General features: G+C 45.9%; 1 protein-coding gene across 1 annotated transcript in view; it reads left to right on the plus strand.

Annotated features, from left to right (window-relative positions):
• CNMD (chondromodulin) overlaps positions 1–12,937 on the plus strand; it is a 35,028-nt gene extending 22,091 nt beyond the window's left edge. Inside the window, exons 5-7 of the mRNA XM_055541945.1 lie at positions 1,409–1,562; positions 7,233–7,402; positions 12,722–12,937. Of these exons, the coding sequence (XP_055397920.1) occupies positions 1,409–1,562; positions 7,233–7,402; positions 12,722–12,937 (540 nt within the window). The remainder of the gene's footprint in view (positions 1–1,408; positions 1,563–7,232; positions 7,403–12,721) is intronic.
• The last annotated feature ends 791 nt before the right edge of the window (positions 12,938–13,728 follow it).

Raw genomic sequence — 13,728 nt, forward strand, 5'->3', positions numbered from 1 at the left:
ATTCCCTCCACACACTTTACCATGGATTGCATTGTCTAGAACGGGTCACACGGGCACCCTTAAATGCCAGGGAGTCTGAGAAAGCAGGTGTCTCTCCTGGGGCCGCAAACAAAAGCAGGATTGTGTTGCAAGAGAAGGGAAGAAGATGGGGTAGCAGCTGAAAGAATGTGCATGCACTTTTATTTAAAGCTCCTAGCTTGTAGGTTTCACGCATATGCATTCTCCCTATCACCCCACTCTGTCCCCATGCACTTCAGATTATGATGGGGTAGATTTATGCACCACTAACTCTCATGCATTTTTCATCAGTTTTGTATAACTTTTAAAAGCTACTATACTCAAAGAGCATTCATTTACTGGATGGAGCCATTTAATTTCAGGTGAATAACTGGATTACCTGCGTGTTCGCTGCCTCCAATAACTTTAAGTTGTTTTAATGCTGCCAGAAGCCTGAGGGAGAAAGCATAAATGAAGTGTTGCTTTTAGCTAAAAAATCAGGAGAAAACATTTTAATTTCTCCAACCTATTGCAAACTAATAAATACATGAAAGACGCAACCTGGCACAATAAATTTGTCTCCCGGGTTATCAAACCATTCTCAGCATCTCGCTGCAGAAGAAAATCCAGGGTTTAGCTTTGAAATCTCGGTGGTGTGCTTGATGCGAAGAACATCTGAGATATGTTTTGTTATAGCTGGGAAATGCAGATATGGTTTATATTAAATACTTTGAACTGAAGACATTAAAGAACCAATCACTGGCTTTTTCCATTGTGGTTTGGAAGCAGCAGAACAAGGCCCCAGAGGACGCTGACTTCACACGAAGGACGCCTCTCTCCTCTAACGGATTCTAGAGTCCGTTCAATCGCTTTTCCTCCAAAACATCTTTGATCAAAAATATCAGGTTAACCGAAATCTCAAAGTTGGCATCAAGTAATTTTCACTTCTACTTAAGACGCTCAGATTCACACCTTCGAATTATCCAAAGGCCGGATGGCATGAGGGGTGTGGAACGTTGCGAAAAGAGCTACAAAGAGATGAGGACTTCAGAGTCTGTGTGTGTGTGCATGCCTTTGGATTCTCATGAAGTTGTCTTCTAAATTTTATTGAAGTATAGTTGATTTACAAAGTTGCATTAATTTCTGCTGTACAGCAAAGCAGCTCAGTTATACATATACCTGTTCTTTCTCCTACTCTTTTCCACTGTGGTTTATCACTGGATAGAGAATGTAACTCCCTGGGCTCTACAGTGGGACCTTGTTGTCTATCCATCCTGTATATACTAGTTTGCATCTGCTAATCCTAAACTCATTTTTATTGGGCAAAATAATCTTTTACCAACACACGAATCTTCATACACAGCGTGTTCCTCTGCCCTCTTTGATCCACGCATTTCCTTTTCATCTACAGGAAGGCAAGATCATGCCAGTTAAATACGAAGAAAATTCTCTCATCTGGGTGGCTGGAGATCAGCCCGTGAAGGACAACAGCTTCTTGAGTTCCAAAGTTTTAGAACTCTGCGGCGACCTTCCTATTTTCTGGCTTAAACCAACCTACCCAAAAGGTAACATTTTAAATTCTCTGGAAGCTGCTTGGACCGCTCCCAGCCGGCGTGGGTTTCCTGTGAGCCCCTGCACAGGCGTGATGAGCACGTGACAAGGAAGCAAAGCCAGGTGCACGGCGCAGGTCTCAGTAATCGGTACAAGAGACCAAAGGGGAGGGCAGGGCGGCTGTGAATGTCACAGGGCAGGGCCGGAGCAGCGGGCGACAGGATGCAGGTGGGCCCGGGACCCCTTGGCCTTACCTGCGGGCTTTATTTATGACACTCCCACTGCTTCTGCTCTGCCCGCCTCTCCGTTATTGCACTTTGCAATTTTACATTTTTTTATCCCTAAAGCAGAGAATCAGGGGACTAAGAATCTATCCTATCGCCAAATCTTTTTTTTTTTTTTTTGGTAAAAGATTTATTTAATTCTTTTTTGATTGTGGTGAGTCGTCATTGCTAAACGCGGGCTACTCTTCATGGCGGTGCACGGGCTTTTCACTGTTGTGGCCTCTCTTGTTGAGGAGCACAGACTCTAGGCACACAGGCTTCCTGAGTTGTGGCATGTGGGTTTAGTTGCCCTGTGACCTGTGGGATCCTCCCGGACCAGGGATCGAACCCATGTCCCCAGCCTTGGCAGGCAGATTCTTAACCACTGCACCACCAGGGAAGCCCCTGCCAGCTCTTAATTATGCTCAAACCTTGCTTCATGGGATAGCCACAAGCAGCTGTGGACACAGGCTGAGATTCCTCAAGTTCAAGGCTCATACACCCACTTCCAAGTCCAAGAAAAATAAAGGAAGGGCTCCTGGCTTCAGAGCAGGTCAGAGTACACCTGGGGCCATTTCCAGGGCAGGTGAGCCCTGCAGCCAGGCTCCTGCCCAGGGTTCCGTCTGTCCCCAACGCTTGTTGTTGTTTAGTCTCTCAATCGTGACGGACCCTCTGTGACCCCAGGGACTGCAGCCCACCAGGCTCCTCTGTCCATAGCATTCTCCAGGCAAGAAGACTGGAGCGGGTTGCCCTGTCCTCCTCCAGGGGATCTCCCCAACCCAGGTCTCCTGCATTGCAGGCAGATTCTTTACCGACTGAGCCACCGGGAATATCTACTGTCTTGATTCCCACCACAGTCACCCCACTGACCTCCCAAAGGCCAACTTTGCAGCTCCGGTTTATTGGTGGGGAAAAGGCCCCCTTCTTAGCACAGCTAAGATGGGCTACGTTCTCAGAAAGTTACACTGAACACCGAGAGAGAACAGCATGGAAATACAGAGAATTCGGGGATTAGAACCACCAGACCTAGGAGATGGGGACAGACAATGACTGTTTCATGAGTGCAGACTTCAGTTTTGCAAGACGAAAAAAGTTTGGGACATAGATGGTGATGATGGTTGCAGAGCAGTGTGAATGTACTTAATGCCTGACTGTATACGTTAAAATGGTTAGAATGGTGAGTTTTATATATATTTTACCACAATTGAAAAACACACACCAGGCTTAGAAAGTCCTGGCTTGTCATTCTGGCATGGCTAACTCATTCCTCCAGTTCACAAGTCTTATTTGGTTCCAAAGCCTGGATAAAGTCGTTACATTTTAGCCCAGGCAAAGCAAATAGGATGCAGTTTGTAAGCCACTGGCAGCAGCTGTCTGGAAGAGCAAGTTCAGAATTCTGAGGCTACGTGCAGGCTCAGTGAGAGAGAATCCTCTGCGCAGTGTCTGCCGCACCCTAGGGCACTGGGAAGGAAGGCTGCCAAACGGACCATTGCTTTTGCGGTCCTGGGTCTAGCCCCAGACAGAATCCCAAGGACAGAGGAGCCTGGTGGGCTACAGTCCATAGGCTTGCACAGAGTCAGACATGACGGAAGCAACTTAGCACAGCACTTAGCCCAGCACATCCTGGGTCTTGCTCCAGTGAGTGTTCACACCTCCATTCTCTGGCCACTTACAACTTCTGGCTTTTTATTCCTCACCTGTCTTCACATGGAATGGGCCTTCCATCACCCAGGAACTCCTTCTCCAATACCTTGTCACATTTTCCAATCAAGGACAAAAGTCTCAGAGCTTCCCTGGTGGTCCAGTGGTTAAGACCTTGCCTTTCAATGCAGGGGGTGCAGGTTCAACCGCTGGTTGGGAAACTAAGATCCCACATACCTTTTGGCCAAAAACCAAAACATAAAACAGAAGCAATATTGTAACAAATTCAATAAAGAGTGTAAAAATGGCCCATATAAAAAGTCTTTTTTTTTTTTTTTTTTTTTTTAAAAAGGACAAAGTTTCCAACTCTGCCACCATGTAGAGCTCTCTCTAATCACTTTCTGTTTGAGGACATGCCTCTTACCCAGAGACTTCATTCATTCATTCAACATCTATTATGTGCCATTTACTTGTTATAGGCACCTGGAACGCACTGATGAACCCATGCCCCCTAGGAATTTTGCATTGTAGCTAGGGGAAAACACTGCATATACACCGAAATAAGAAAATTGTTTGGTACAATCCAAGGTGCTACGGGGGGCTTCCCAGCTGGCACTAGTGGTAAAGAACCTGCCTGCCAATGCAGGAGACGAAAGAGACATGGGTCCAACCCCTGGGTCAGGAAGATCCCCTGGAGGAAATGGCAACCCACTCCAGCGTTCTTGCCTGGAGAATCCTGTGGACAGAGGGGCCTGGTGGGCTACAGTCCGTGGGGTCACAAAGTGTTGGACACGACTGAAGTGACTTAACCCACACAGGTGCTATGGCAAAAGGACAGAGCGGGACAGGGAGTCTGGGGGCAGAGTTGGGAGGACGATGCTATAGGCGCTGCAGGATGATTGATAAAATGAGAACCTTCACCCTCTGAGAAAGAGCTGTGACTTGTTCCCTCACAGTCTAACAGCGTGATCCCTTCTGAAATATTCAGTAATGTATCATTAAGAATTAATCACACATTGTAGGTATTCAATCATCACCCCATCCATCCAAGAATTACACATATTATACACAACAGCAGAAAAGCAGAAATCACCTAAATGCCCCCAGATTTGAAAGGAATTAAATTAAATGTTGGTCCACGTAGTCACAGGACGGAATAGCATAGACATTAAAAGTGAGGGATTTTCTTTCCAGTCTCTCATAAATGCAGTGTATTTTACAATAAAGACAACAAAACAAAACCCTTTCCAAGGATGCCGGGATCCCCGCCACCTAATTCTAATAGAGCCTCCCAGCGCCAGGCCCGGCAGCCCCTGCCCTCGGAGCTTCACGCTGGCAGGTCGTGAGCGTCACGGAGCTGAACCGTCAGAGCCCTGGGAGTGACCGGACCAGGTCAGAGGGAAGCGGCGGGGAGCCGAGGTCTGCTGCCCGTGGGCTGTGTGCCACACTTTCCCTCTTGTCCTTATTTCATCTTTACCAACAACTACCCGGGCTTCCCAGGTGGTGCTAGTGGTAAAGAACCCGCCTGCCAAGGCAGGAGATGTAAAAGATGTGGGTTTGATTCCTGGGTCGGGAAGATCCCCTGGAGAAGGGAATGGCCGCCCACTCCAGTATTCTTGCCTGGAGAACCGGTGGACAGAGGGGCCTGGTGGGCCACAGTCCATGAGGTTGCAACAGTCGGATACGACTGAAGCAACTTAACACACACTGTATTCTAACAACTGTCCAGGTAACTAGTCATATTCCCCGTTTATAGATGAAGAGACTAAGGTCAGAGATTGAATCGCTCTCCTGAGGTCATTGATTAAAAGAAGTGCAACTGATTTTTTAAAAATGTTTAATTAGGAAAAAGAAAAAGAAATGGAGTCTGAGATTTGAATCTAGGTCTCCCAAAATGCCTCTCCAGCCCTGCCTAAGAAACCAAGAGGCTACCCATGGAAGCTATCCACAGCTGGGCACACAACCACACCCTCACAGATAACATGGCATCATACCATCATCCCCTAACATTCAAGGGCGTATTCCATGCCAAACACTATGCTAAAACCCTGAGACAAAATTTTCATGACCTCTATCACTACCCTGTGAGCTAGATACTAATATTATCCCCATTTTAGAGTATAAGAAACTGAGACTCAGAGAGACACCAAAGCCACCCCTGTGGTCCTCTCTCCATTCTTGTTACTCAGCGGCCATGGGACCCACGAGGCAGAGTGGAGAGCAAAGGCACTGAGCTGGAAGCCAGAGACACTCATCTCTGCCACCTGTTCTGTGATCTCAGCTGAGTTACTTGGTCTTTTCAAGCCTAACAATTGCATCTGCTAATTTGCATCTGCTAATCGGATGCCTTTGTGTATAAAAGTATTTGCTTATTCTATCCCAGAATTTGTAGAAGAATCAACCAAGGACTTCCCTGGTGGTCCAGTGGTTAAGAATTCGCCTGCCAATACAGGGGACACAAGTTCAGTCCCTGGTCTGGGACGATCCCACATGCTGTGGACAACTACTGAGCCCATGAGGTGCAACAAGAGAAGCCGCTATAACAAAGAGTAGCCCCAACTTGCTGCAACTAGAGAAAGCCCAAGAGCAGCCATGAAGACCTAGCACAGCCAAAAATAAATAATTTTTTCAAAAAAGAATCAACCAAGATAATAATAAATCTCCTGAAAAGACTGTAATGCTTTATATGTATATTGTAAATCCAGGAGGAATGCATAGGGCTGCAAGTAACAGAACAGCTAACCAACAGTGATTTCAACACATACATACAGGTTGACTTTTTTCATACAGCTAGAACTCTGGAGGTAGGAAGGTAGGTTTTTGGCACTGTCCTCAACTCTCATTCTAGCTTACTGTCTGCTATGTGACCCAGATATCTCGTCTACATTCAAGGAAAGTAAACCAGATGGGGGAAGCTGTGTCTGTCCCTTTCAGCAAGAAAACAGAAACTTTCCTGGAAACTGCAGTAGCATAGTTTGCGTAGGTCTCATCTGGCCACTCCTAATTGCAAGGGAGGCTAGGGGGGAAAGGCTTCCCCGGTGGCTCAGAGGTTAAAGCGTCTGCCTCCAATCCAGGAGACCCGGGTTTGATCCCTGGGTCGGGAAGATCCCCTGGAGAAGGAAATGGTAACCCACTCCAGTATTCTTGCCTGGAGAATCCCATGGATGGAGGAGCCTGGTAGGCTACAGTCCACGGGGTCGCAAAGAGTCGGACACGACTGAGTGACTTCACTTTCACTTTCACTAGAGGGGAAATGTGCTACTTGACTTTCTCAGCCCCTAAGGAGAAGCAGGGGATTCCCTGTGGCTCAGTGGTAAAGAATCTGCCTGCCAATGCAGGAGACTCGGGTTCAATTCCCTGGTCCAAGAAGATCTCCTGGAGAAGGAAATGGCAAACCACTAGTATTCTTCCCAAGAGAATCCCAGGGACAGAGGCGCCTGGGGGGCCATAGTCCATGGGGTCACAAAGAGTAGGGCATGACTGAGCCACAGACCAACACATACAGGCAGGCTGAGGAAGGGCATTGCAAGATTCTGTCGGTTGTCTTACACCATGCCTCACGTTATAAACCAAAGTCTGGTTACCTGATGTTAAACCCAAGCCTGAAACATGCTTTAGTCTTAAGAAAATGTGCATATTAAAATAGGATAGGATCTACTCATGTGTTTGTTTTTATATCTTTTTCTTATGTTTTTCACCCTATAAACACAGAATTTCCTTAACGAAAAAAAGGGAATAACTCACAGCAATTTTATTGTTGTTGTTTTCGTATTGTTGTAGAAATCCAGAGAGAAAGAAGAGAATTGGTAAGAAAAACCGTGACCACAACGACCACAAGAAGACTACGCAGCGGCCCACAGGGCACCCCAGCCCCTGGAAGACCGAACAATGGAACCAGACCCAGCGTCCAAGAGGACGCAGAGCCCTTCAACCCAGACAACCCTTACCACGTGAGTGCTGGCGTCTGCCCCACAGCTCACCCGGGCGCGTGAAACCCAGCACCAAAGCTGCCGTGGCGCTGCTTGAGAGTTCAAGGCACTTAGTAGTCAATGGAGACTTTTATTCGATTATTTCAAATACATCTTAATTTGCTTATTGCAGAGTATATAAGTGAGGGTAACATCACTTCTGTAGTGTAAAATCCTGACGGGTTGTACTCCTTATTCAAGGTTGTTTTCTGGGCTCTGCTCGTTTGAGTCACAGGCAAATTCATGAAGACCTATTCACATCAGGAATTCGATTATTTAAAAATATTTCCAAGCATATGCGCTGCAGGCAGTACACAGATTGAAAGCACTCTCTTTCCCCATGTCCACGATATTCATTCAGTCGTCAGACTTTTGCAGAGAACCTGCTATTCTCCAGGCCCTGTGCACACAGGAGTAACTCCTGCCCTCGGGGGCACTCAGTCCTTTCGGGAGACAGACTCACATAGGGGATCCAACACTTCAGATGAAAACCTTGAGAACTGGGGTTTGTAAGGATGACACCAACATGCTAAAATCTTCTCAAATCTTCAACCAAGTGTAGTTTATCATTACTATACTTTGTAGGGAGTGAAATCAGAAAAATAAGTACTTATGTGTAACTAGTATTTTAACTAGTTAAATAATAAACTAGTATTTTAACTAGTTAGAAAAAAATACGTGCATTTTTTTTTAAATGTATACAATGAAAAGTGAATTTACCTTCTACCACAGACACCCTCCTCTGAGCAGTCTATTAACAATGGCTGTTTGCCCACTTCCTCTGCATAAGTGTACACACACACACATTTTTAACACAAAAGAACATACATAACTTCCTTACTTTGCTGTCTCTCCAGTTACAATATTTTAGGAATTCTACTGTATCTCTTACATGGATCCACCTCATTCATTTTAATGGTGACCTTGTATTCTATTGTGTGGATAAATGTATAGAAATTGAGACAGTTCTGCTTTGGTGGGCATGTAAATATTCCTCCAATACCATTAATAGGATATACCTGGTACCTCCTGCATAGGGTATGAGAAAGATGTGAGGTAATGCAGATGAAGCTGTTGGCACACTGCTTGGCACATAGTAAGTACGAACTTGCTCCATGTTAGCTATTAGTCTTATCCATGCTTCTTGTACATGAAGGGAATATATCTTTCCATGGTGGTGTGCTGTGCTGAGTCGCTCAGTCATGTCCGAGTCTTTTCGACTCCATGGACTGTAGCCCGCTAGGCTCGTTTGTCCATGGAATTCGCCAGGCAAGAATACTGGAGTGGGTTGCCATGCCCTCCTCCAGGGGATCTTCCTAACCCAGGCATCAAACCCAGGTCTCTGGCATTGCAGGTGGATTCTTTACCAGCTGAGCCACCAGAAAAGCCCTTCCTGGTGGCTCTGTGCTGTAGGCATTTAAAAAACTCAAGTGCAGAGAGAGGCTTTCTCTGAACTCCCCTTATCTGCCTAAGACAAATCCTCCAGAAGGAATTGTATTGTCATAAATCCCCTGCCGGGGAGTTTCATTAACCAGGGAAGATGGGCTCATCACAGGAGGAAAGTGAAGTCAGCACCGCACTCAAGACAAACTTCACCACAAACTATCACACCTCCAAAGTGTTCTTCTAAGGGTCCACTCGTCTCTCCTAAAGTCACTGACCCTGCCAGAGGAGATCTACATCCCCCCCTTTCCTATTCAGATATTTAATCCTGAATTTTAAGCTGCCTGGGAGTTACTCATTTCTCCTGGGTATCTCCCATTCAGGCGGTAAAGAATCTGCCTGCAATGCAGGAGACCGGGGTTCGATCCCTGGATTGGGAAGATCCCCTGGAGGAGGGAAAGGGTACCCACTCCAGAATTCTTGCCTGGGGAAGCCCACGGACAGAGAGGCCGGGCAGGCTACGGTGCATAGAGTCGCCGAGTCAGGCACGACTGAGCGACTAACACTTTCTCACTTTTTAGCACAAGTACTGATGCATGTGGGTTTACTGGGTCACAGTAGACAGGAATTTTACATTTTAATGGAGGACACTAAATTGCCTTCCAGGGAATTATAGCAGCTACAAGTCTTCAAATGGTAATGAAAGGCCTCATTTATTATCAAACTTTGTAAACAGTCTTGGGTGTAAAACTGCATCTCCTGTCTTGGCCAGTCTTTAATTCTCTGTAAGGCTGAGCATCTTTTCATACACGCAGAAGTCATTTGCGCATTTTCTTTCCTGTGTAGCCTCCTCAGTCCTTTATTGTTTCATGTGTTGCAAGTTATCTTCTCGTTTGTCATTTTAGACTAATATTTATATTTTAAAAAGACGTAGAGCAAAAAGTATTTTTGAAGTAACCCAAGGCTTACTAGAAAATTCAGGACGCCATGGTACTTCATTCGCTAAAGCTCAAAGAACAATAAAGGAATAAAATGTGGAGACAAACAGAAGTTATTCTCCAGGCAGCTGGCCTCCCTGCACCAGGGTCTAGAGGGGGGCTTCAGTCCCTTTGCAGGAGGTGGGTAGGATGTGACTGCGCCCTGCTCCCGGACTTCAGGGATCTGTTCCTGAAAAACTTCCACACAGCAGTTTCTTCCTTTCTTAAGTGTTGAGCTTGTAAGCAGGAACATCTTCCCTACGACTTCCATCCTTCCCTTATCCCTTTAAGGAAGTATCTCAGAAATATCTCAATAACTAGAGATTTCTGCCAACTTTTTAATCGTAACAAACTTTTGTTGGCCCCTCAGGTGAGGAGATGCCTCAGCCACAGGCTTGTTGGCTCCTCCTGCCCTGTGTGTGCGCGTGTGCTCAGTTGTGTCCGACTCTGCAACCCAATGGACTGGAGCCCACCAGGCTCCTCTGTCCATGGCATTTTTTAGGCAAGAATACTGGAGTGGGTTGCTGTGTCCTTCTTCAGGAGATCTTCCCAACCCAGGGATCAAACCTGCATCTCCTGTGTCTCCTGCATTGGCAGGTGGATTCTTTACCACTGAGCCACCCAAGAAGCCCCTCAAATTGGAGTTTTTTATTTTGCTGTCCAAGATGAAACTTTTTCAAGATATAAAGTGGGAGGAGGAAATGGAAAGTCTGAAGAATTAAAAAAAAAAAAAAACACCTGGTGTTAGAGAGTAAGACAAATACTTGGATGACAAAATGTGAACATAAGCTTTATTGGATGGTGTTGAGGAATTGTTAGTTTTGTGAGGTGTCCTAATGGCAGTGTGGTGCAGGAAAATATCTTATTTTGGAGAAACATTCTAACATATTTATGGGTGAAATGTCACAATGCTCTCAAGTCTCTTTAAATTTACTTTAGAATTTTAAATACTTAAAAAAACATCAAATTTGACAAAAGGTTGCTGCTGCTGCTAAGTCGCTTCAGTCGTGTCTGACTCTGTGCAACCCCAGAGACAGCAGCCCACCAGGCTCCCCCCTCCCTGGGATTCTCCAGGAAAGAACACTGGAGTGGGTTGCCATTTCCTTCTCCAATGCATGAAAGTGAAAAGTGAAAGTGAAGTCGCTCAGTCGTGTCCGACTGTTTGCGACCCCATGGACTGCAGCCCACCAGGCTCCTCCGTCCATGGGATTCTCCAGGCAAGAGTACTGGAGTGGGTTGCCATTGTCTTCTCCATGACAAAAGGTTAGCAACTGTCAAATCTAAATGTTCAAGTACACAATTTTCTCCATATTTTTCAGTTAGGTCTGAAATTTCTTACAATTGAATGCCCCCCACCCCTAAAATAGTTGAATAAAAAAAGTATACCAGAAAAGGTGATAGGGCTGCTTAAGTTCACTTGGCTCATTGAAGTCTAACCTATGTTGATGCTGCATCTCCGCCAAGTTGTTCCTCCAGGAAAGAGCTTTAAATTGAATAAAGTGTGTTTACATTACTGATACGGACTCCCCCCCCCACCCCCGCCCCCACTGTAAGGCAATGCCATAATAAAGAGAATATAGAATCTATACCCCTAGAAATTCATGAAAAGGAAACCCAGACACACAATTTGGCAGGTGCCAAATTTCTTCCAGTTCTGTGATCTTTCCAGCAGTAAAAAGAGAGTTCTGTAGGTGACCTTCAGTTCAGTTCAGTTGCTCAGTCGTGTCTGACTCTTTGCGACCCTGTGAATCGCAGCACGCCAGGCCTCCCTGTCCATCGCCAACTCCCAGAGTTCACTCAGACTCACATCCATCGAGTCAGTGATGCCATCCAGCCATCTCATCCTCTGTCATCCCCTTCTCCTCCTGCCCCCAACCCCTCCCAGCATCAGTCTTTGACCTTGGGACTTCCCAAGTGGCTCAGTTGTAAAAGAATCTGCCTGCTAATGCAGGAGACGTAAGTTCGATCCCTGGATCGAGAATATTCCCTGGAGAAGGAAATGGGAAACCACTCCAGTATTGCTGCCTGGAGAATTCCATGCACAGAGAAACCAGGCGGGGTACATACAGTCCATGGGGTCACAAAAGTTGGACACCACTGAGCAAGTAACAAGGTGACTTTTAACTTCAGTACAAGTTTGTAGTTAACTATCATTGAGGCACATACAAACTAGCACGTAGTTTGAGGTCTTCAATCTTTACACAGTAAATGGTGCCCTTTCATGAGGGTTACAGACCCTTATGTTGACACGAAGGCAGAAGCTAGATGACTTGGTAAGCGTTCTCAGCCAGTACAAGTGGAAAAGCAATCTGTTGTTAGCCTGGACTAGTGAATTCCACATACGTTCCCCAGAGCCCTGGAAACCATTATTACAAGATGCCAGGGGGCCTCAGCAGTGGCAGAAATGCTACTTTTGAATCAGGCTTCCTTCCTATTTTCCTACTTAAGACAAGTTGAGCCACTACTGAGTGGTAACCATGGCTCATTGAAGGCATAAGGAAACTTCACGTGTGCTAAGTTGCTTCAGGCATGTCTGACTCTTTGTGCCCCCATAGACTGCAGTCCGCCAGGCTCCTCTGTCCATGGGATTCTCCAGGCAAGAAGACTGGAGTGGGTTGCCATGCCCTCCTCCAGATCTTCCTGACCCAGGGATGGAACCCGTCTCTTTTGTCTCCTGCATTAGCAGGTGCGTTCTTTACCACTAGTACCACCTGGGAATGGAGAAACTTTACCATTAAAAAAAAAAATCTTCCTGTAAGTGACTGATCAGGCAGGGTGGAAGTTCCTTCATGTTAGTAGGGTTTCTGAATGATAAGGTTTTAAAGATTGAAAGCGCCTTGCTGGTACCACTGAGACATTTAAGACCTTATTTTAAAATAACGTGCATGCTATAAATGTCTCCTCATGAAGGAAACACAAGTAATTCTCTTTTATTTCACAGCAGCAGGAAGGAGAAAGCATGACATTCGACCCCAGACTGGATCATGAAGGAATCTGCTGTATAGAATGCAGGAGGAGCTACACCCACTGCCAGAAGATCTGTGAGCCCCTGGGGGGCTACCACCCGTGGCCCTATAACTACCAGGGCTGCCGTTCCGCCTGCAGAGTCATCATGCCTTGTAGCTGGTGGGTGGCCCGCATCCTGGGCATGGTGTGAAAGCGTTCAGGGAGCAGGCGCTGTGAAGTCAAACTCCAGAGACAACCAAAGCTTGGGGCATCCTGCAAGCTAAAGGGACCATAACGGATTTTCTGTTCCATCTGAGCAATGTTATTCGAGACAGTGAACACAATACTTTTCAATGCTTTACGTAAGAACTTTATTCAGAATTGCAAAAGTACTGAGAGGGTAGTTTTAAGTCTAAAATATCATAATAATCCTTTTATTACTTGCTATTGTTTTCTTGCTATTGTTTTGCTTTTCTTTGCCAGGAAGGTCTGCTTTTAAGCCTTCCTTAACCAAGCTATTTTGAAATAACCATGAAAAATTACTTACAATATATCAAAGATCTCAACTGTACACTTGAGTTCCTTTTAAATCAAGTCACTGACTAAAACGATTGTCTTCTGTTGTTTGCTCAGAATTCCTCAGTTTTTCTTAATCTTTACTGTTCTTTCCTAGTCTTGCAAATGTGCCCCCAGAGTTCCCAGATAAAAATAAGAGACAAAAAAGGGAGAATGAGATATCTAATGAAATCTCCCTGAGAGTGAACACAACCCTGAAGGCGGCAGCTCTTGGAGACGCTGGGAATAGGAGGCTGGCCTGTTGAGAGCCGCGCCCAGGGAGAGGCTCTAGGGTGAGGGGGAGGGCGCAGTTTAAGGCCAAGCAGGGGCGGGGAGCTTCCACGGACATTCTGAAAGCCAGGTCTTCACAGCCCTTTCAAGCTGCTGTCAGTTCAGTGGTCTTCGGGCTTGAAGCAGCATAATGACTTCCACCTTTGTAGTACAAGT

Source organism: Bubalus kerabau, chromosome 12, assembly GCF_029407905.1.
Source record: "Bubalus kerabau isolate K-KA32 ecotype Philippines breed swamp buffalo chromosome 12, PCC_UOA_SB_1v2, whole genome shotgun sequence".
NCBI classification, from domain to species: domain Eukaryota; kingdom Metazoa; phylum Chordata; class Mammalia; order Artiodactyla; family Bovidae; genus Bubalus; species Bubalus kerabau.